General features: G+C 63.0%; 1 protein-coding gene across 1 annotated transcript in view; it reads right to left on the bottom strand.

The window, feature by feature from the left end:
* Positions 1-616: 616 nt before the first annotated feature.
* PRKAR1B (protein kinase cAMP-dependent type I regulatory subunit beta) overlaps positions 617-23802 on the bottom strand; it is a 74067-nt gene continuing 50881 nt past the window's right edge. The window contains exons 7-11 of the mRNA XM_027526473.1: positions 23240-23398; positions 18372-18432; positions 12793-12914; positions 1938-2019; positions 617-1783 (exon numbers count right to left, since the gene is read on the bottom strand). Coding sequence (XP_027382274.1) covers positions 1611-1783; positions 1938-2019; positions 12793-12914; positions 18372-18432; positions 23240-23398 — 597 coding nt within the window. The 3' untranslated portion in view covers positions 617-1610. The remainder of the gene's footprint in view (positions 1784-1937; positions 2020-12792; positions 12915-18371; positions 18433-23239; positions 23399-23802) is intronic.

Here is a 23802-nt window from a genome sequence, read left to right on the forward strand (position 1 = left end):
AAACTTGCCCCCAAGCCGTCAGAGCGCGGTCCCCCAGGGTGGGCCCGGGGCCTGCCTCCTGCCGCATGGCTTCACACCCTGAAAGCTGCCAGCACCCCGCCCCCTGGGGGCCGCAGCCAGCTCGTCAGCTATGACGGTGACAGGCTGAAAGCCCCAGGGACCATCGCCGTCAGTGGGTGAATGGAGACGAGACGTGCTACACACTCACACGGGCTATGATTCAACCTTAAGAAGGAAGGAAATGCTGACCCGGCTCCACCACGCATGAACCTTGAGGACATAGCCATGAAATGAGCCAGACACGGAAGGACAGACAGTGTCTGACCCCAGTTCTGAGGTCCCCGGAGGAGTCAGGGCCACGGTGACAGAGAGGAGGAGGCTGGGCTGGGGGAGGGGCGTCAACGTCCATGGGGACAGGGTCTCAGTCTGGGAAGATGAGAACGTTCTTGAGACGGAGGGTGGCGACGGCTGAGCAACTGTACGAATGCGCTTAACGCCCCTGAAGTTACAGATGGTTAAGACGCTAAGTTTTATGACTATTTGACCACAATAGAGACAAACAAAAGGAAGAAAATCTTCTCTAAAAATTTTAGACCAAAACCCGGAGTCAGGAAGATGCATTTCACTGCACATTTAATAGCGCATGCAGCATTCAGAACATCGTGATAAACAGGTGGGGTCCACACATCACAGAAACACTCAGAGGCAAAGGCAGGGGTCCCCTCAGACCGGGCAGCCTCCCTGGGCCGCACGGGCGGGAGCCAAGCGGGGTAACCACGCTGTTTCGCTGGTACTTCAGGTCACTGGGAGTCCCATGCGCACAGGCCCCAGCCGCTCCAGCTCCGCTGAGAGCAGGCCTGGCGGCACTTCCGGGGGGCAGTCAATCGATGGATGACCTAGGTGTGCGGGCCACGGGCTGGCCTGGCGCACGCTCCTGCTTGGGGAGAGGCTCGGATACCTGCCTTCCTAGGGCGATGCTCCCGATAACGGAGGCCTGTCTGCGGGAGGGTGGCTCACAGCTGCATCCAGAGCATGCTCAGAAGGTCCCTGCACTCCCTCCAAGTCTCCAAGAGGCTGCTTTGTGGAACAGTGGGGGCAAAGGGGCTCCTCCTGACCTAGGGGGCAGGGCTCCCGTGCCCAGGGAAGCCCCAGACTCAAACAGCGGGGCCTTCCCTGCTGGGCATCCCAGCCCAGCGAGGCGGCCCCCACCCTGATGGTCAGGCAAACCAGCCGTTGTGCCGGGCTTTCCAGGAAAGGGGAAGTTCACTGCTCCGCACCCTGCCCCAAGGCCAAGCCTGGCTGAAGCCACCAGAGCATCCCCAGCCCTGGCATCTTGGGGGGCCCGGGGGAGGCACACGTCTGAGGGAGGGGCCTGAGCTTTGCAGCCTCAGCTTCCAGCTCCAAGAACAGGGACGTCATCGCCCCAGACCAACTGCAGCCCAGCGGCATCATGTTACCAGGCCTGGGCTGGGGAGCTGCCTGCGTCCCAGGAGATGGGGGAGTGGGGTGGGCTCCCTGAGAGGGGCCGCGAGGGGAGACCAGGCAGGCAGGCGGGCAGAGGGCTGCCTTCCGGGAGGCACCGCGTTTATTCCCGGAGGGCGGGAGGGCGCTCAGACGGTGAGCGAGATGAAGCTGTTGTAGCGCTGGATGTTCCTCTTGAGGATCTCGGAGCAGGGCCCCAGCACGCGCTCGAAGCGGGGCCGGTCCAGCTTCACGCACTTGAGGGGCCCCCGCGCCACCACCGTGGCCGCCCGGGGCCGATTCAGGAGAAGCGCGATCTCCCCTGAGGGCGAGGGGCGTCAGGGCTGCGGGCATCGGGGTGCCCTCCCCAGGGGGACGGCGCCCAGGCCTCCCGGGACTCCCACGGCCCCGCCCAGGCCCTGCTGGGGCCCCGCAAGCCAGCCACCCCCACCCCGAGGACAGAGCCCCGCACTCACCAAAGTAGTCAGAGGGCCCAAGGCGCCCGACCTCCACGTACTCCTCGCTGGGGGACCGACGCTGCAGGACGGAAGCCGTGCCCTGCGGAAGCCAAGGGCGCGTGAGGGTCCGCCAGCCAGGGCCCAGCAGGCCAGGGCGGGGGTTCCTGGGCTCACCCCTGAGCGTGCTGTCCACACCCTCCTCCTGCCAGCTCCGCACGCCCCGACCTGGAGCAAGGTGCGGGCGCCGGGAGCCGTGCTCGGCACAGGGCACACCCAGGCCACCCCCAGGGCCGGGTGCCGGCAGAATCTAGGGCCATCTCCTGGGCAGCACTCCTCCCAGCCGACCTTGGCCTAAGTCTCAAGGACAGGAGCAGTGTGGCCTGGGGTCGCACTCCCCCCGCTGAGTGATGGGAGCTTCGGCAGCTGCGGCCTCCCCGGGGGCTTCCAAAGGCAGAGACCCTGGCCTGTCACCTGGGGTCGGCGGCTGGAGCCTCGCCCAAACTGGTGTCTTCCCCACGCACCTGAGGAGTCAGAGCGAGGCCTCCCCAGCCGCCCCACCGGCCTGCACAGCCTCCAGCAGCTCTGAGCCACACAGACGGGCACTGCGCCCTCTGTATCCATGCTGGCCCCCAGCAGGGCACGTCCGCATCACAGCCGAGCAGCTGGGGCCCCAGGACAGGGTTCCTGTGGCACCGGGGTCCTCTCGTGCCCACCGGGCCCTCGGCTACCCGCTGCTCATGCGTGTCCCCAGTCTGGACAGCCAGTGCCAACACCCCGGCCACACAGACAAGCGCAGTCTGTCTCCCTGTGGACTTGGCTCACCAGGACCCAGAAACATGCGTGCCGGCCCGGCCGAAGCCGGGTTAACGAGTGAACCCCTCTGCCTGGGCTGCGAGAGACACAATCAGAAGACCCTGCCCACGCCCGCCAGGCCTGGGACCTCCGGCCCTGGGCAGCCCCATGCTGGGCCCCCTCCGACCCTAGGGCCTCTCGGCTCCCAGGTGTCTGGGGTGCTTACAACGCTGGTGAACGGACAGAGGGACCTGGAAGCAGCAGGCTTCTCCACCCACCCGGGAGTGCTCCCTGGGCCAGACGGGCTGAGGGGCAGGGCCTGCAGGACACATGGTCTCGCGCTGATGCCACGGAGAGGAGCAGAGACCCGCTCCCCTGGATGGGAGGGCAGTCAGTGCAGGGCTGACAATCCCACAGGGACTGCAGCGACTCTCTGGAGACAATGCTGCATTTAGCTAATTATCATTTACACTCATGCCTTTTCACTTATACAACTTACGTTCCCATTTTAGACAATTTTCCACTTTACAGCTGGATCATTGTCCTCATCAGGACCCCAGGGATGGATCTGAAGTTTCCTGCTTTACTCAAGGCTTAGAGCACCCAGGAGGCTTCAAGCCCCAAACAAGGAAAACCCAACTCAATGTGTCTGAAGGCTACTAAGGGCAACCGCTGTCCCCAAACCAGAAGATGCAGGAGGGCTTTCAGGGCTGGCCGACTCAGAGGCCCGCAGGCGTGTGTGCACCTAGGCTTGGCCTTGCCTCCTGTTTGGTGGGCTCAGTCGGACCCTCATGGTGCATCCATGGCTGCCACGGTTCCAGGAGTCGCCAAATGCCTCCCCCATGCCATCCATAAGAAACCCTTCTGGAAGCTCCGGGCACCATCCCCTCACACCTCACTGGTCAGAGCAGGTCATGAGTTCACCTGCAGCCAAAGTGATTGGCTCCCCTCCCCACGTTCTGCCCTGCCCACTCGGGACAGGTGTGAGGTCTGGGGCACAGAAAACAGGGATGGGCTCAGCTTGGCCACCGTTCTGTTTCTCAACCGTCTCCCCCCATGCAGCCCCCCAACCTCGTGTGGACCCCTCCCGGATTCCTGTCTTCTCTGGAACCCGCGAGTCCCCCACGGTCACTACAGCATCTCTCCCGGTCATGCATGGACCAGCCCGTCTTATGATCCACGTAGGCTGATGAGACGAAATCGGTTTCCACTGGGACAGATGGACAGAGCTTTCCCACCAGGGCCTTGACGTGGAGGCTCAGAAGACTGAGGTCATAACAGACCCTCCATGCTGGACGGTGTGAGCATGGACACACAGGAGGGCCCTCGGAGGAGCCCTGAACGAGCAGGACCGACAGGGGACAGGCCTGCCCCCACCAGGTCCTCACACGTCCGGGCTGCAGGCACGTGGCCACGGACCGCGTGTCCCCGGCAGGCCGTGCGCTGCACCAACTCTCTTCCCACCGCCGCAGCCCCGCCTCCACCAGGGAATGTCTGCCACAGGTGCCAGGATGGCTGGGCCACGGGACAGGGCCACACGCCCCAGGGTGCCTGTGACGACCCTGGGTCACTGCTTAACGAGGCAGGGAAGCTCCGCAGCAGCCCCGGGGGTCTCCGTTCCAGCAGCCAAGGCTGACCAGCCGCCACCCCCGGGCCCTGATGCAAAGGCAGGCGGTCCCTGTCCTGGGAAGGCACAACCAGCAAGCCGGGGGCGGGAGCGAGGGAAACGCGCAGATGGACTCGGAAAGGGTGGGGCCTCGGCCAGCAGGGCCCGGCGTTCCCACGACATGGGCCCCGGCGTGCCCAGCACACGCCTGGCTCTTCCCACCCCAGAGAGACCATCGCGGGCCCGGAGCAGCCAGCCTGTCCGAGCTCCTTTCCCAGACGGCAGAGAAGGCAGCACAGACGTCCTCCAGGGACTGAGCACCGGAACTACGGGGGCTGGAAAAACATACTTGCCAGGATCCAGATCATATTCCCCAAACTTCTCACTCATTGATTCTAGCCCAGCTCTAAAAATAAACCAGGTCACATAGGAGTCAGCCCGGGAGGACATACGATAAAAATGTCCCTGCCAGAGCCTGGGGGAGATGGGGTTATTATAAGAGACCCGTTTTCCTTAAAACATTTTTCACTTTAAAATTTTTCTACAGAGGCAAAACCCAAATCAACTCTGGTTTCGACAATGGGCACGCATGCCAAGGTTGAGGGGGACGCGCTCGTTGAAGCAGTGCCTCGGGCTTCCCCCTCCCCAAAACTGCCCCCGAGCCCAGCCCAGAGCCCCCAACAGTGCAGGTGATGGCCGTCGGGAGTCGCGGTTCCGGCCGTGGGGGCTGCGCCCAGCGAGGCAGGGAGGGCAGCCTCGCCCCCTGAGGGACCCCCCCATCCTGCAGGCCGTCACCCAGGCTTCTGGCTTATGAGTCGGATACTGCTTAAGGACTAAGAAAACTGATGAGCGAGGGCCGGCAGACACAGGCACCCCCAGAACTCTGGGGCGACAGAGCAGACGGGTCAGTGCCCGAGGCGCAGCCCCAGGGGGTCAGGGTTAGGGGCTGGGCAGACAGCATCCAGGGAGAGAGACGCCCCCGCCCAGGCTCCCAGCCGCTGGGCACAGACCGGAGTCTGTCACAACCCTCGTGCGCGTCCAGCCCGGCGAGGGAAGGGACACACGCTCCTGTCAGTACACAGGGGTGAACCTGAGCCCCGGCCCGCCTTGCAGCGAGCACACGGGCTCAGGGCCCGCTGACACCAAGTTCAGGGAGAGGAAACGCTATTTAAACCAAAAGAAAGTGTGAAAGTGTCAGTCGCTCGGTCGCATCTGATTCTTTATGACCCCATGGACTATAGACTGCCAGGCTCCTCTGTCCCTGGGATTCTCCAGGCCAGAACACTGGAGTGGGTGGCCGTTCCCTTCTCCAGGGGATCTTCCCAACCCAGGGATTGAATCGGGGTCTCTTGCATTGCAAGCGGATTCTTTATCCTCTGAGCCACCAGGGAAACGCACTTATTTCAACAAATATATATTTTAAAAGAAACAACGTCACGGCCATAAACTGGAACCAGCATCACTTCCCATAAATTAAAGAGCAACTGAGAAGGAACATGGGGTGTGGGTACAGGGAGGCGTGATGACGCGCCAGCCCCACCTGAAGTGCCCCCGATGCAGCCTGGGCCAGCTCCGCACGGCTCCCGCGGTTCAGGCCTGGCTCCTCCGCGTGCTGGCCACCGTCTGGGGAGAGCCAGGCACTGCCCAAGCCTCAGTTTCCTCATCTGCAGGACAGGCAGGCTTCCAGCCACTGCCAGACACGGGGAGCCAGGCGCGCAGGCCCAGGGCAGCCTGGCTGAGACTGGGGGGGCAGCCGCCCTCGGGCCGCCCCCCTCCCGGCCAGCGGGCAGCGGCGGGGATGGGGGATGACACTCCCACGGGCTGATTAGCCCGGGACGGCGCGTCTGTGGGATCGTCCTCAGCCAAAACAGGTATCTGTACGGCCATGGTTTGTGCACGCTGCTTATCTCTGCCCTCCCCCCGGTGCCGGGGAGAAAACGGGACCTTGGGATCCACGTCTATGGTCTGGGAACGCCACTGCCTCAAGGACCAGGAAAGTAGAGCCGGGGATGGCTCACAAGGGGATGTGGTCAGGTCATTTGGAGCCTAGGAGTGCCCACGTAGCTGGCACTGGGAGCTGTCCTCCCCAAGGAAAGGGCGACTGAGGTGCACAGGCTAGGGCCTATACAAGGGGGGCCCCCAGAGGACGAGGCCACTGGGCGATGAATTAGGACCCTCGCAGGGGACACCAGAGCCGCCCAAGACGGGGCTGTGCCATCTGGGCGTGAGAGCCCCGCAGACAGTCAGCAGAGGCATGCACGAGCAGCAAGCAGGCACCACACCGGGGGTCCCCACCTCTGAGATTCGGCCATGCGTGGAGCTCCTCGGGATCTACCCAGAGGTGAGGCTTAAGTCATGAGGCCACAAAAATCTGCAGAGATGCTTGGAGCAGCTTCCTTCTTAAGTGTCAAGAGCTGGAAGCAACCAAGATGCCCTTCCGTAGGTGACAGATGCGTAGAGTAGCAAAGGACAGGGGAGCCCGGTGTGCGGCCGTCCGCGGGGTCCAGACTCAGACACAGCTGAGCGACTGAACACCACCGACATCCAGACGGCGACTGTATTCAGAACTAGAAACGAGAGCCGTCCAGCCCTGAAGAGCCCCGGAGGAGACGCGCATGCGATCATGGGGTGAAAGGCACCGGCAGGAGAGGGCCTCAGACCCCGTGATTTCAGCTACAGGACCACCTGGAAAACGGGAGCCGGGGACGCTGAAGAGCTGGGCGCCGGCATGGGAGCGCCGGGGGCAGGGACAGCGTGAGGCCTTTCCCGGCAAGGAGGCCGCTCGTGTGATGCGGTGGCGGCCAATGCAGGCCTGAGTGCCTGGGCTGGGCCGCGGGGCCGCGTGCAGGGAGGCCCACGGCCGGGTAGGGCTGCCTGGTGGGGAGGCCGTGCGTGGCAGACCTCTGTACGTTCCCTCCACTTTGCCGTGAACGGAAGCCACCCTTCAGAGACGCAGAAAGGACACAGCGCAGATGGGAGCCCTCAGGGTGCTGGTGACCGAGCCGGCAGGGAGGACAGTCAGCTGAGTGGGCAGGGCGGGTGGACGCGTGGGCAGACGGCGCTCAGCCCAGCGGGCTTCTGGAAAAGCACTCTCCTGGTTCAGCCCAGAAGCGGAGAGTGTCTTCCTGCTGCCTCTGGACTGAGACAGCCGTGCTCCGACACCAACCTCGGGCTCCGCTCTCTCCCCGGACATGACAGTCTGGCACCGACCGCGGTGGGACCACGCAGATGTGGGCCGCCCTAGGGCACCTCCCCGTGGGGCCCCTGCGGCTGAGCCGCGAAGGACATCACCTGGTGGGGGAGGGCCAGGGCGAGCTGTCAGACAGGCCCATGGTGGGGGGCGGTCCAGGACAGGCAGACCCCCAGGCCGACAGGAGGCCCCTCAGGAGCTAGGAGTCCTGGGCGGGACCACTGTTGTCCAGCTCATAAGAAGCCTGGGCATTGGACACAACGTCCCTGCCCTTACAAGGGGTCTCGGGGGGCATCCAAAGCTCTTGTCTGTAGGGCAGGGGTCTGGTCCGGCCTGCCCCCAACGCCTGCCAGCCATGGCCTTGGGCCCGAGGTTCCTCTGGACATCCCGCCCACCTTCCCCACTTGGAGGACTTCCACTCACACGTCCGCACACAGCCCACCGAAACCTGGGACCCGGCTCCACCCCGGCCTCCCCATCTCCGCTCGGGACCAGGGCGGGTCTGCAGCAAGGCGTACTCGCGCCTCAGTGAACACCCCGCACACAGCCCAGTGGTGGCCATCGCTCCCGCAAGTCCAGTGAGCCTCGGCCCAGAGCACAGTGGGGGCTTTCAGGCGTCTCCCTAAAAGTTCCCGAGATGACGGTAAACGCAGAGACCCCTCCAGAGGTGGCTTCGAAGTGGCCGCTCAGCAGTCTAGTCAACGTCAGGGACGTTCAAAAAAGTGATTTGCAAAGAGAGGAGCCGTGTCCAACCTCAGGTTTCCATGGCAGTGCCTCCTGGCCGCGGGAGCGGGCTGGAGGGAACCGGCTCTGCCCAGCTGCCCACAGGCCCCCAAGGCTCTGCCGCGTGGAGTCACCCACAGGGTGGGCTGTGTCAGGACTGAGGACTGAGACCCAGGCCGGGCCCCACCCTGCGCCCAGAGCCTTCCTGGGGGTAAACTGAGTCTCAGGGCTTTGGGCGGCCCATGTTCCTCACAGGGCCCCGCCTGCCAGACCCCTCCCTGGGCAGCCCCCTGGGCTCTGTCCTGCAGACGCTGCTAGGAGCCCCGCAGCTCCCGCTGTCAGCGGGGGCCAAGACCCCTCGGGCCGCCAGGCACTTCAGGGCTTCGGTGACTAGAGGGTGTCCCAGAGCGGCCGGGCTACCTCGGACGCCACGTTCAGCTGCCGGCCAGGCCCCGGGAGACCCGCTGTGCCTTCTGTCCTCGTGTCCAAGCGGCCCCAGGTTGACGGCCGCATGCCTGCTCTGGCCGCCAGAGAACACACTCCTGGAGCGCTGGGGTCCACCGTCCAAGGGGCTGGCAGGCCCCCAGAGTCTCAGAGACGGCTGGTGTGACACAGACCCCAGAGACAAGGAGTGCCCACCGCAGAGGCCCCAGGGCCCGCTGAGCCCCGGCGGGCACCCAGCAGGCGTTGGTAATGTCGTGTCCAGTGTGTGCAAGGGCCGGTCCTCACGTCTGTGCAGGTGGGGGTCCCTGTCAGCCGCTCACACCTGGGATGCAGCCCCCAAAGCAGCCCACACCCACCCGAAGAGCAGGGGGCAGAAAGAGGCCTGGCGGAAGGTGGGGCTGGGCAGCAGCGGCCCCAGGGGCAGCCTGCACCCGGCACGGCCCCAGGTCCACCCCGAGGGGCAGGGCCCCAACAGTCACACTCCCCGCTCCTTGGGGAGCTGGAGGCCCGGCCTCAAGGTCAGCGGATGTCGGTGTCAACTGTATCAGAGAAACACCTTTGCAGAAACACCTGGAGACCCACATTGGGCCAGGCCCCTGGGTCCAGCAGCCTGGGTCCTTCCCGGCACATCCACAGGGCAAACGTCCTTTCCTGTCTGGCTGTCTGCTTTGTGGGCCAACGCTGCACTGAATCGTATAAACAAGCAAACAGCCTGCATAAGGAATCTACTCAGACGCTCCAGCACATCCTCCAGAGGAATCAGGGCCCCGGGGGGCTCGGGGCAGCGCAGGGCTGGCGTGGGGAGACACCACGCCCCCTCAGAGGTGGCCGGGGCCACAGGCAGGAAACACGGCGTGAGGCTGCGGACGCTCAGCCCGCCTTTCAGCTCTGAGCCCGTGACGCCTGTGAACCCTGAGGCCCCACTGTGACTTCCCCAGTTTGGTGGATCACAGAAGAAAAGCGAAAAATACCCAAGTTGCCAAGGAGACCACTTCAAATACATCGCACAACACCGTGAAAGCCGTGCCTTCCGAGGGGGCTGGGTTACCCTCCGGGGCCAGCACCACCGCGGTTCCTGGGAGTCAGCCCCCCACGCCTCCCCTGACCTCCACCACCCCAGTCAGCAGGGGGGCCCTCAGTCACACAGCCGACCTCCCACAGAGCCCGGAGTCGCTCTCCCAAGGCCCTCTTGGACAGCTTTTGCGCAGGAGGCGTCAGGGCCCCCGGGGATGCCCCTGCCCCACCCCCCGCTGCCCAGAACACAGACCACACCGTGCAGCCAGGTGTGCCCCGGAAGATGACCACGGAACTCGGCTCTCACGGCCTCTAATGGAAGCGCCAAGAAACATCCGGCCCCGGAGCAGCTGAGACAAGCGGTCAGTACCCACCCGCATCTCCAGCTGAAGGGCATCAACCCAAGGGACACCGGGAAACACAGGAAGCAGCGCGCACACTACTCACACTGCTCATTTGCACACACGTGTGCACACACACAACCGCACCCCACAGTGAGGGTCCTGTGCAGTGGAGCCTCTGGGGCCCGCCACCTGCTCTCCACGTGTCCTTGGGGAAGGACGGCCCCTCGTGGGCGAGGTCAGACGGCCTGCCCGTGGGGCGCACCCTGGAAGCCCCCGTTGCCACGGGCCCCGTGGCTCCGTGAGGACCCCTCAGCTCCAGCTGTCACAGCTTTGTGGTTTCTCTACCCGTGGCCTTGGACCCGACAGGCGGCCCTTGGCCCCAGAGAACCGCTCTCATCCCCTCAGCCTCAAGACCATAAGAACCACGGCTGCAAACTCAACGGCTTGCGAGTGGGTGCAGAGCCCAGAGCAAAGCAAGGTGGCGGGCGGGGAGCGGGCGCGGCAAGGAGCACAGCACCCAGGCAGGGACACCGGTCCAGAGCCGGATCCGAGCTCTCACGTGAGACACCTGACTGTGTCGCTCCTCAGTCGCTCGGTCGTGTCTGACTCTGTGACTCCGTGACTGCAGCACGCCAGGCTCGTCTGTCCTTCACTGTCTCTGGGAACTTGCACAAACCCAGCTCCATCAAGTCAGTGATGGCATCCAGCCATCTCATCCTCTGTCGTCCCCTTCTCCTCCTGCCCTCAATCTTTCCCAGCATCAGGGTCTTCTCCAATGAGTCAGCTCTTCGCATCAGGTGGCCAAAGTATTGTAGCTGCAGCATCAGTCCTTCCAATGAACACCCAGGACTGATTTCCTTTAGGATGGACTGGTTGGATCTCCTCACAGTCCAAGGGACTCTCAAGAGTCTTCTCCAACACCACAGTTCAAAACCATCAATTCGTTGGCACTCAGCCTGATTTTTAAATATTGACAATTTAAATGTTTAAAAAAGGAAGCCCATGGTGCAGGCCAGTGCACACCACGCCCTCCTTGGCCATGTTCAGAAACGTGGGCAACTTTCTGCTGGAACATTCTCCAGAAACCACGAGCCAGACCCCCGTGTGTCTGCGGACTTGCAGGAGGATCCAGAGTGGAACAGGGCCCTGCAGGGGCCGCAGCAGCCTGAGTCCTGCGAGGAAGGCCCTGGAAGTGCTCCGAGTGAAGCTGAGGTCTCCAATCGTGGGCTCACCTCTGGCGCCAGCAAGCGGGAGCCTCCTGCGAGGCCACAGCCGGGGCCGGGGCCGACACGCGGGGTGCCACTTCTCGGTCTACGGAGTGGAGACCTCGCTGGCAGGAATCGTATTTTGTTCTGTCTGGGGTTCTTTCCCTTTCTTTCAAGAAACATGATTGTCGAATGAGTCGCCCGCCCCAGGACAGGAAGGCTTCCTGTGGACGGCTCCCCGGCCCGGGGGCTCTGGTGTGCCCGACGCGTGGACCAGGAGGCGGCCGGGGCCCCAGTTCCCAAGTGCACACTGTGAAGCTCGTGTCTGCCCCCTCGAGACCCTCCCATGGTGGTTCTCCTGATCCCTCAGCCTTCCGACGGCTCCCGTGGGAGCAGCCAGGCAGGCAGAAGGAAGAACCATAGGCACTCTCCCAGGAGGGGCTTCTGCAGGAGTCCAGGGCAAGCCCCCCAGGACCCCCCTCGGGCGAGCGTGTGGCCCGAGGCACAGAAGGGGACTGTCCGCGGGAGGACACATGCTCACCCACAGCAGCCGGGGAGGCCCCTTCCGCTGTTTCAAACTGAGACGGTGGCTCCAAGTCCAGGGTGCCAGCCCCCTGTCCCCGGGTTGCGCCTTCTCCGCACTGCCCCCAGGCGGGGCTGGCTCTCCCTGGATGGCTCAGGGACCCTTTTTGACCTCCGTGGTGCTGTGAGCTCCGAGGGCAGTGCGCGGGGCTGGAGCACGTGCTTTCCCGGCGGGCGGGCGACAGAAACGCTTCCCACCAGGAGGCCCGACGCAGCAGGAAGGGAGCCAGACACGCATAGTTTTGGGCCTGCGTCACGGGGAGGGCCCCATGGCCAAGCGCCCCCCCCGCCCCGTCCACGCCGGGGCGGCTGTGGCTCCTCTCCGGGGACCACGGCCGAGCCCAGCCCCAGGTGGGGGAACGCGCAGCCCCGCAGCTGCCCATGCCCGTCAGCGGCAGGCTGAGCGTGGCCGCCACGGATTACGGCGGAGCCAGCTGTCGCCACAGCGGGGGGCTGGGGGGGTGGCAGCGGGCCGGCCGGTGACTCACACGGGCCCAGGTGGGGGAAGGTGGCGCCCACCTCTCACACCAAACTCGACCAGGGACCACGGCCGGTTCACACGGTTGTGAGAAGCCGCGCAGGGAGACCCCCCCTGGGCCCCCAGCTTACACGCTCCCCCCGGGAGGATGCACATGCCCCCCCCGGGTGCTATTTGGGGCAACCCCTCCCCTCCCTCGACCAAGCCTGGCCCTCCAGCTTCACACGCATGGCTGGTGTGTCTGGTCTCTGCAACATCGGCACAGGGTGGGCCCAGGGGCCAGGGGAGACCCCATGGGTCCCAGGGCAAGGACATCGGTCGGGGCCAAGGCCGCTGTCCACACGGCCGATGGAGGCGGCGGGCATGGAGCGCCGGGCTGGGGTGCAGCGGGCCCCACGGGGGGCACGTGCAGACCAGGCCTCACCCCTGACCCCGCAGCGCCCCCCCTTCTGAGGCCCTCGCATGGAGCCCCCCGCCCGCCTGAGCTGGACTCACCTCCGTGATGATGAAGAAGTCGTCCCCGGGCTCCCCCTGGACCACAATCTTCTCTCCGTCTTCAAACTGCACGGGCTCCAGGGCGTCGGCCACCGTCAGACGCTCCCACTTCTCCAGGGATGCTGAGGGGGGACACGGGGGGTCATGGGAGGCCGTGGGGTCCCAGGGAGCAGCGCCCCTCCCCAGACCACCTCAGGAAACGCCCACATGGCCAGGCCTGGGGTGACAAGGCTTTGCTAATTCACAGGGACGAACAAGATAGCACATCTCTGTGCAGGAGGCGCGGGCATCTCCACGAGCACACCGGGCCAGGAGGCGGCTACGGCCCAGCAGGAGGCGCGGGCATCTCCACGAGCACACCGGGCCAGGAGGCGGCTACGGCACAGCAGGAGGCGCGGGCATCTCCACGAGCACACCGGGCCAGGAGGCGGCTATGGCCCAGCAGGAGGCGCGGGCATCTCCACGAGCACACCGGGCCAGGAGGCGGCTACGGCCCAGCAGGAGGCACGGGCATCTCCACGAGCGCGCCGGGCCAGGAGGTGGCCACGGCCCAGCAGGTGGGCGAGGAGGCAGAACCCGGACCGACCCTAGCCCACGTCAACCACAGGCACAATGCAAACACCATGAACACGGGCAGCGGGCACGAGTCCAGCGCAACGTGGGCTGAAATGCTTTTATCTTCGAGAGAACAGAGCTGCCTGGAGTTTTGCAAACAGTATCATTGCAGCTCAGCACTCAGGGGTTTCAATAATTCAGAGGCCGAAGCAACCCGCTGTTTATGGGACACCGTTCAGCGCCCCAGAGAGCACACGACTGAGTTTACGCTGTGAGAGGCGTGGACTACCTTCTGTTATTTGAGGTCAAGGTGCTGCATTCCAGTGGCAAGTTTAACGCTTGCAGGTTCTGTACCTGTCCCCACTCCCTCACGCCTTCCCTCCCCATCATTGTCCCCTCTCAGCCCTCTGGAAGGAAAAGCATAATAACCAGCTCCTCTTATAAGAAATTAATGATCGCCTGATCGGTTCTTTCTTGGTCAAGGAAACTTCTCTGGCCTGTGCTCACCAGACGCACTTACGTATCAGCCGTTAAAACCCAGAGCAGACCACCTATCTTAGGTCTCGCCTAGGAGCAGGATTTCTCGGCTTGAAAACTCCTGCCAGGGCCGTACGTCACAAAGGACAGGCTTCTGACCGAGCCCGGGCTGGAGCGGCTTCTGTGTTGGGGGGGGAGGGAAGGTGGGGAGCCCCTGGCAGCAGGCTGCCCGCCAGCCACCACCCGGGTCAGGACCTGCCCCGCGATCCACACCCCACACCCGCAGGAGGCGGCGGGGCCACCGCATGACCACAGGTGACTCTGGCGGGGATCACGGTTTGTCCCCATGAGGAAACCGGTGCCGGTAAATGCACGACTGGCGCTTGGTCTCCTTCCAAGGCGATGAGAGCCTCTGACTTTACAGCCTCTGGCTCAGGAAGCTCACTTCCTTGTGTTTGATCAGCAGGTTTTTCTATTACGCTTAAGACCTTGAACATCCCGAGGTCGGAGAATCAGGGCTTCTTCCCCGATGATGCAAATCCCAGGAGAGAAGTGTCGGGGGAAGCCGGTGGGCAACTCCTTGGCCCTGACCTCCGAGGTGGACGCTTCAGAGCACTTTTGCTACGCTCAGCTCCCTGGGATCCAGGTGCAGTCAGCCAGCCCACGTCCAAAGTCACCCCAAAGCAACCTTTCTGGGGGAGTCTCAGTGCTGCTGGGGAACATGGTGGAAACCCCACAGGAGACGCCAGAGGTGCCCCAAAGGCACCCCCAGGCGCAGCCAAGCGAGCAGCAGGCACATCTGCTGGGAAGGGACCTGCCGGGGCCATGCTTCAGGAGGACACAGCCCTCCGGCCCCACTTCCGGCTACTGCCCTCCAGCTCTGAGCCTGACCCACTCCCCTCCCAGGAGACCTCACGTTCCTGCCCTGGCCTGCAGTTTGCTTCTTCCCCGGGAAATGGGGTCGGGGCGTCTCTGCTCCCCCCGTGAAGCTCGAGGAGCTGCAGGGCTGCCCCGGGCAGGCCTGCCACCGCCACCCCCGGCAGGGACCCGCCTGCCTCCACCGCTCACAGTGCCCAGGGCCCTGACTCCACAGTCGTGCCCTTCCCATTGTAATGTGGAAAAAATAATCAGAACGTTGGAACGGACGACACAGGCAGCATCTATCCTGAATGGAATCGCAGAACCACTTGGCCGCGATCGCTTCGGAGCTGCTCCTCGCAGACATGCTGGGCACCGACAGGGCCCAGTCCCTCCGGCTCAGCCTGAGTTCGCTCTCCTTCCCCGGAGGCTGCGACTGTGAAGGACTTGGTGGAATTTTTTTTTTAATCTTAAAGGGTTTGGTTGGTTTCTTCCCATCGGTGGTCTCACACCTTTACCGTAATCTGGCTTTGTAAACACGACACAGCATTGCCAAAACTGTGCACGCACACGCGTGTCACCGACCCGTCCCGACACGTGCTGGCGTGCAGAGGCCTCGTCCACGCGCCTCACTGGAGGCAAACCCACACCACAGACGCCCGGGGCGAGTCCCTTCCTGTGGTGGCAGATTTTAGGTTCTTCCCATCTTGTCATCGTGGGAATTGCTGAAAGGACCGTCCCCAGCCATGCCCTTGTTTTTTTATTAACCATTTTTAAAACCGAAGCACAGTTTATTTTTATCCATCTTCCCTGGTAGCTCAGATGGCAAAGAATCTGCCTGCAATGCAGGAGACCTGGGTTTGATCCCTGGGTGGCGAAGATCCCCTGGAAAAGGGAGAGGCTACCCACGCCAGTATTCTTGCCTGGAGAATTCCACGGACTGTATAGTCCATGGGGTCGCAAAGAGTCGGGCACGACTGAGCGACTAACACTCTCCTTTCATACTCGACTTACAAGGCGGTGAGTTTCAGGTGCACAGCAGAGCGATTCAGTTACACCTACGCAGTCTTTTTCAAAACCTTTCCCTCGTAGGTTATTACAAGATACTGAATAGAGTTCCCTGTGTTCTCCAGTAGGACCTGCTGGTTATCTAGTTTATATATAGTGATGTGTATCTGCTAATCCCAAACTCCTAATTTCCCCTCCCACCCCCCCCCCCCCGCTATACCCTCTGGTAACCATAAGTTCGTTTCCTATGTCTGTGAACATCTTTCTGTTTTGCAAGTACGTTCGTTTTTTTAGATTCCACATATAAGTGATATCATATGTTATTTTCCTTTCTCTTTCTGACTTTCTTCACTTGGTATGATAATCTCCAGGTCCGTGAATGTTGCTGCAAATGGCACTATTTCATGCTTTTTATGGCCGAGTAATATTCCATTGTGTGTGTGTGCATTTGTGTGTATACACCACATCTTCTTTATCCATTCATCTGTCGATGGACATGTCTTTGCTCTCGTGACTAATGCTGCTATGAACATAGGGGCAGGCCCATCTTTTCTACTGGAGCTTTGTCTGGATGTACGGCCAGGAGTGAGGTTGCTGATTGTGCGGCAGCTCTATTTGCAGTTCACTGAGGACTCTCGCACTGTTTCCTATAGTGGCTGCAGCGGTGTACAGTCCCACCCGCAGTGTAGGAGGGCTCCCTTCTCACATCCTCCCCTAAATTTATTTGTAGACTTTTGATGACGGCCACCCTGCCCAGCGTGAGGTGGTCCTCCCTGTCATTTCGGTTTGTGTTCTCTAATGATCAGCAAAGTTGCAAGCATCTTCTTCATGTGCCTGTTGGCCATCTCTGTATCTTCTTTGAAGAAACGTCTATTTAGATCTTCTGCCCATTTTTGATTGGGTTGTTTGTTATTTCTTATATTGAGCTCTATGAGCTGTCTGGATATTTTGGAAATTCATCCCTAGTCTATTGCATCATTTACAAATATTTTCTCCCAGTCTGTAGGTTGTCTTTTTATTTTGTTTATGGTCTCCTTTGCTATGCAAAAGCTTTTAAGTTTAATTAGGTCCCATTTGTTCATTCTTGTTTTTATTTCCATTACTCTAGCAGATGAAGCCAAAAAGATATTGCTCAGATTTATGTCAGAGAGTGTTCTGCCTATGTTTTCCTCTAGGAGTTCTATTGTATCTAGTCTGACATGTGGGTCTTCAATCCATTTTGAGGGGTTTGGTAGGTGGTGTTAGAGAATGTTTTGATGTCATTCTTTTTTTAGGACTTGTCTGTTTATGCATCTTTGGCTGGCTGGGTCTTTGCTGCTTTTGCTTGGCTTTTCTTCGCTGCAGCGAGCAGGCTTCTCACTGTAACTCCTCGTTGGGGAGAGCAGGCTCCGGCTCCACAGCTCTCGGGCTTCAGTCCTCCTGGCTGCCGGCTCCGGACACAGGCTCAGTAGCTGTGGCGCACAGACTTGGTTGCCCTGTGGTGTGTGGGATCCTCCCGGATCAGGGATCGAACCTGTGTCTCCTGCATTGGCAGGCGGATGCTTTACCCCTGAGCCGCCAGGGAAGCCCTGACTTCACTCTTTCACGGGCAGCTGTCCACTTTTGCCAGCACCACTTATTGAAGAGACTGCCTTTTCCTCATCGGGTGTCCTTGCCTCCATGCTGCCCTAGCGCCCCAGAATCCGCACCTTCCTCCTCCTCAGCCCACAGGGTCTTAGACAAGGAGGCTGAGCCCCACTTGCCACCTGCACCCACAAGCCCGCGTCCAGCCTGGGGCTTAAGGCTGAGACGTTCCCCTAGGAACTGTTTCTGGATGGTTATTCCCCGTGGTTTCCCAGGTCTCAGCTCTGAGCTGACATCTGCCCAGCAGGTCGCCCTCCTGGCCCTTAACCGGAGCTGCTCGACACACACTCACACCCCGACACGGAATTCCCAAGTGCCCCACACAGGCGTGGAGACTCCGCACTGCTGGGCGCCTGGGCCGGGACGACAGTGCTCCATTCTGAACCTCAGAGCAAGGTCCAAACAGCAAAAACACGCAGCTGGGGGCCTTTGTGACACTCGCCACCGTCAGTGGGGGTGCGGTCGACGTGTCTGTCAGACCCCAGGACGAGAAGAGCGGGGGGAACGCCCACAGAGGAAACCCCAGAGAGGTCAGGAAAGACACTCAACACAGGGGCCCATGCGAGACCTCCAGACAGACCAGCGTGGGGAGAGCGGCTCCGACGGCGGACAGACAGACACACACAGCACGGACGGACAGAGGCAGACACACGACAGTGTGTGTGCGTGTTCACGGGAACCCACACGCCTGCGTGCACAATGAGCATGTGTATGGTGTGGGGTGGCACTGCACGCATGTGAGCACACGTGTGTGTGTACATGCGCGTGAGCACATCTGTGCACGTGTGTGTGAGTACGCGTGTACACATGTGTGAGAGCACGTGTGTGTGCGTGCGCGTGAGCACATCTATGCACTGTGTGCGCACACGTGTGTGCATGTGTGTTAGAGCACGTGTGTGCGCACGTGTGAGCACATCTGTGCACGTGTGTGAGCACATATGTGTGCATGTGTGAGAGCACGTGTGTGTGAGCATGTGTGTGTGCATGTGTGAGAGCAATCGTGTGTGTGTGCACGTGTGTGTGTCCGAGGCGTGCGCGGTGCGTGGGAAGGCACACACCCAGGATGGAGACCTTGCTGAGAAATTCCTCGTACATCCTGCGCTTCCTCAGCGTGCTGCCCTGCGGGGAGGAGACAGAGAAGCAGGTGTTCAGAGGGCTTCACGCCCCAATCCCTCCCACGATCTCCAAATCCCCAAGTGACCCTGAACCCCTGAAAGGAGGCCCTCGGGGTGTTCCATGTCCCGCAAGCCCCTCAAGCGAGCAGGGGTCTGAGGGGCTGCTGCCATGAGGCCCAGACCGCCCGCTCCCCCCAGGGTCTCACACGACGCACAGCCTCACCCAGATTCACGCGGGAAGGGGCACCACGAGGCCGACCCTCAGGGGGCTTCAGAAGGGCTGGGCCCAAAGCCCACCCCTCACTAGATATCTGCACGCCCTGACCAGCTGCCCACCCTGAGCCTTGGTTTCCTCATCTGGACAATGGGTATCCTAATTCCTGTCCCCACAGGACTCCGTGAAGGCTAGGTGAGCAAACATCAGTCAACCGGCCTGGTGGGGGAACCCCAGCCTCCCAGCCCCAGGGCCCCGCCTCCCCGTCAGCTCCCGTGACTCCGTGGTTCGGGGCCAGACCAGCACTGCAAAGGCGGCGTCTCGATTTCAGAATTCTGGAGGTTCCCGGCCTGCCCCCAAGAAGCCCAGAGACTCCCTAGGGCCCCTTCATCCAGCAGAGCCCCCACAGGGCTGGGATCCAATACTCCCTCATAGCTGACCAAGAGGGCAGGGACCAGGCTTCTGAAGTGCTCGGTGGTGGCCATGCAGGGGATACGGCGTCCAGGAGGTCAGCCGCAGAAGCCAGGGCTAGTGGGGCCCGGCGTGCCCATGGCCAGCAGGTCTGGACGCTCACGGGGGCGGCTTGCTCAGCTCAGCACAGCCCCCAGCCGGAGCTGAGCCATCTCAGACCGCGCCGGCCCAGAGAAAGGCGTTTCTTTGAAGGATAATTTATATTCCCGCTGACCTCCCGGCAGCTACGCCCGCCCGCTGGAATGCAGGCGTGTTTGCCCGGCAACTCCAGACATTAAAGCCGCCACAACCGGCCCATCCGTCTCCCGCCGCAGGACGACAGCTGGAGGCGGCCGCCCGGGACCCGCGGATAGGGAGACCCGCCTCCCAGGCTGACCAAGGCGCCTCCCGTTGGAGCTCTCCTCCAGGGTGAGGCGGGGGGCCAGCCAGGACCCACACCTGGGGGCTTGTCTGCCAGCAGTGCAGGGGGCTTCATGTCTGGTGAGATGGCGCTACACGGACCCCCAGCGCCAGGACAGGGCCTGCCCGAGGCCATGTGGGAGATGCCAGCGGGGCCTGGACCCGCATCCTGAGTGCTGCTCACAGGACCCAGGCCATCGGGAGGAGCGGGCCCTGGCCCCTCTCAGCTCTGCCTCCCTGGTACCTGCAGCCTCGGCCTGGTCCCAAGTCTGTGCTGCGGTCCCGTCGGGCCAAGGCCACCTACATCCCCCACCTGGTACCTACCCTGCGCCTCCTCCCGCCCCACCCATCACACGCCCGCCCCCCAGCACAGCCCAGCCGGACCCCCGCTGACCCTGACAGACGGACGGGGGTCAGAACGCGCTTCCTGGCGGCCTGCCCCACTGTCAGCAAGGGGCACGACCCCCCAGCCCCGACCGCCTGGCACAGCCCGAGGCCACCCCGAACCCACTGCCCAGCGAGAGGCTCCTGCTGCTGCACCCCGCGGGCCCAGGAGCAGGCCTGTCCTAAGACGGGAACCTAAAACGTCCATGCAGGCCCCCTGCCCTGTCCCAGCCACACGGTCTGAGCTGGCCCTAAGGATGGGAAGGAGACCCGGGTCCTGGGGGACAGCAGGGCTCTGGTCAAAGCACACACACCCCGGACAGCGCCGCCCGAGGCCCCTGGAGGCTCCCGACCCCCAACCCCTGACACCTGAGTCCCAAGCGTTCACAGCGCTCCTGCCTGCCAGGCACTCGGGGCGCAGCTCGGGGGACGGTGTGGGCCCGCCAGGCTGAGGAGGCGTCTACGGCAGCTAAGGTGACTCTCCAAGCTGGACCGACTGCCCCTAGCACCCTGTCCCCTGTACACAAAGGCCCAGCCAGCCCTGCAGCGCGAAATGAAGCCCCCACCACCTGGCCAGCTCCCACGAGGAGTGGGCCTGAGGCCCCGCCGCCCCACGTCACGGGTGGGAACAGGGGCCGAAGCACGAGGAGTGGACGCCAGGCCCCACCGCCCCACATCACGGATGGGAGCAGGGGCTGAAGCACGAGGAGTGGGCCCCAGGCCCCACCGCCCCACATCACGGATGGGAGCAGGGGCTGAAGCACGAGGAGTGGGCCCCAGGCCCCGCCGCCCCACATCACGGATGGGAGCAGGGGCCGAACCACGAGGAGTGGGGGCTCAGGACACACTTCCAAGGGTCTCGGGTCACCCCAGGCAAGCGGGGCTCTGGAGCCCCTAGCCCAGCCTCTGCAACAGGATTCTACACGCGTCAGCTCCAAGTGGAGGCCTCATGTAAAAGAGTCAGGGTGAACAAACGGTCCTGACACTGGAAGGAGAGAAGGCTGGGGGCTCTGGGCCCTGTCCGGGGCCTCGGGGGGCAGGCCCCACTCTGCTCGAAAGTGGCGGGTGTGGCTGGTCTCACCGAGCTTCATCCATCCGTCTGTACCATGCAGAGCGGGGGCACGTCCCGGATGGGCGTGCTGGGGTTCAGAGGTGGGTGGTCCTCTCCCTGGGGACACCAGCCCCCACCCGGCGTCCCCCACGCGTGTCCAGCTCAGGGTCCATTCATCGCGCAGCAGGCACACCCATGTCCGCCCAGGCCACAGTCTGATGCAGAAGCGGCCACCGTCACGGACACTCCCTTCTGAGTGGGCCGCACTGTCATCGTCCTCCCGAAACACAGGGCTCCGCCGGCTCCGGGCACGGCCGCGGCTATTCTTAGTGCCCAGGGATCCAGAATTAAAACAGAGGAAGCGCCGGCTGCCTTGGTGGTTTGGGAACTTCCCTGAATATAAGGTTCCAGGCACGGAAATCCCACAGCCAAGAACGACTTGGTGTGGACAGCGGTAAAGGAACAATGGCTTATGCAACGGGGCCAGGTGCGCCGGAGCAGCCAGCACGGGGGAGGGTGCCCTCCGGGGGAGGCAGGACCAGGCAGGTTTGAGACTAAAGAGAGGGGGCCGCATTCCACGAGGACGCGCCTCGCTGGGCAGGGCAGGGCAGGGCCTCCGGGCACACGGCGGGCGGCCAGCGGATGACCCCAGAGTGTGTGGATGAGGAGCTGCACGAAACAGAGGCCTCCAGGACTGAACTGGACCCCAGCGCATCACAAAGGACCAGGCGCAACAGTGGGCCCCTCTAGAGGGGCCCCCAGGACAAGACCGCTGTGCAGGCTCAGACGAGACTGAGCGCACAGGGCCTGTCCTGCACATCCCGGAGCTGCCCCAACCACAGCCCCCCGGAAGCTGCAGGGCCCAGCTTGTCTTTGGGAGACGACCGAGGCCTGAGGGCCCGTGGCAAGGGCACGTGAAGCCCCCGGGTCTCCCGGCAACGCATCCCCTCGGTGACCTCCCTCCAGGCCGGCAGGCCCACTGGGGGCTGTCCTCAGCCCAGGCCCTCCAGTGCCACCAGCTCAGAAAAGCACCTGAGCCAGCAGTCACCCCGGGGGAAGATGACAGGCAAGGAGCGTGACTCCCTCGACGAGCCGGTGCTCAGCTCTCAGGGGCCTCAGGCCGGGGACCTGGGCCATGAGGGGACTCCCCGAGACCAGCGCGGCACCCCTCACCCTGCCCGATCCAGAAGGCTCTCCACGCTCACCCGGAAGGCCTGGGAAGGCCCCTGCCACTCCTCTGCCCACACTCCTGCAGGGGCGCCTGGTGCAATGGGAGTCTGAGCCCAGGACCCCTGGGGGCTGAGGGCCCAAGGACCCAGCCCTCCCACCACTGCCCCTTCCCTGAGATCCGGCATCCTGGCCATCTCCCTACTGGTCCACACACAGACCAGCCAGGCCTGCACCCCAGGGCCTCTGCAGCAGCTGCTCCCATTGCCCAGACACTCTCCTCCCGGACAGCCAAGGGCTCCCTGCTGCAGGCCTCTCAACACCACCGTGTCGCGGGGGACCTTGGGGAGGGGGCTTCAGGGCCTTCCGTGAAACAGCGGGCCCTGCCCCCTCCTACCCCTTCTTCTCTGTCTCCCTCTTTGGAAACGTCGCCAGGAGACATGCCTGCTCGGTTGTCTCCTCCACCAGCACGCCAGCCTCCCCGACCCCTGGCGGGTCCCTGCACGAGGGCCAGGCAGTGAGTGTGCAGGATGAACACCGAGTGGGCAGGGGAAGGCCCAGCCGCCTCTGCCTGGGAAGGGCCCCCTCCGCCCAGGAACTCATCTCCAGAGCCCTTGGTGAACACTGGCCCTGTTGTTCCCAACAGCCCCACATGCACAGGCGTGCGCGGCTACACCCAAAACGTGAAGAGAGGAGGTGGCTGCATGTAAGAACACCTAGAACGACTGTCGCCCAGTAAGGAAGCAGAGAGGCCTGCAGCCTGCCCAGGACTGTGGTCCTCCTGCTGCCCCCGCAGACGCTGGGCTCCTCCCGGGAACTCACTCCACCCCCTTGGGGAAAGTTACCTTATGGCACAGAAAGGCAGCTGGAGCTCCAGTCATCACAACCACACTCCAGACTGTTTTAAGGGGAAGGGGAAGGAGAGCAAAGGAGCCTCCCCAGCTGCCTGCCTGTCTTTTGGGTAAATTTCCAGAACCACCCCCCAACACTCGCCCCTCATCTCATCCCACCTCATCCCACCCGGACACAACCAGGGTTCCTATGAGATGCTTGGCAGGTGTCAGACTCAACTGGTGCCCTCCCAGGCCTGGTGGGGCACCCCTGAGGCGCCGCTCACTTGCTCACCATGAGGATACGCCGGTAGCTGTCCCGGTCAATGCCCCAGAGCTTGAGGTCTGTCTTGGCCTTCACGGTCGCTGCCCTGGGGGTGCCATAGATGAGGGCCAGCTCCCCAAAGCTCCCGCCTTCACTGATGCTGGTCACCCACTCTCCGTTCACGTACACCTGCAAGGGTCAGGGGACAGTGTCGGGGGCCTGGGGTCACCCGCCCTCTGTCCACACACACCTGCAGGGCATGGGGACTGGGGGCTGAGGTCACACTGCCACTTGCTGCATGGGGAACCCTCCACAGCACCCCCGGGGGCAGGAGGTCCCTGCACCCCCAATGCCTCACAGGTGGTGGGACTCAGCTGTGCTCTGCCCTGCCCAGGACCAGCCAAGGTGCCCACCTCACGCCCAGGCCCGCCCAGACCAAGGCTGGAGAGGCACAAAGGTGGGGATGCCGTCGGTGCCGACCCCGGCCAGGCCCCAGGGGACGCACCACTCAGGACCCCACCTCCCAGGCCAGGCCGCACTCCGCTCCTCACCAGCCGGAGACGGCCGCCTGCCGGGCCCCGGGCGGGGGCCAC

The sequence above is a fragment of the Bos indicus x Bos taurus genome, chromosome 25 (genome assembly GCF_003369695.1).
Source record: "Bos indicus x Bos taurus breed Angus x Brahman F1 hybrid chromosome 25, Bos_hybrid_MaternalHap_v2.0, whole genome shotgun sequence".
NCBI lineage: Eukaryota > Metazoa > Chordata > Mammalia > Artiodactyla > Bovidae > Bos > Bos indicus x Bos taurus.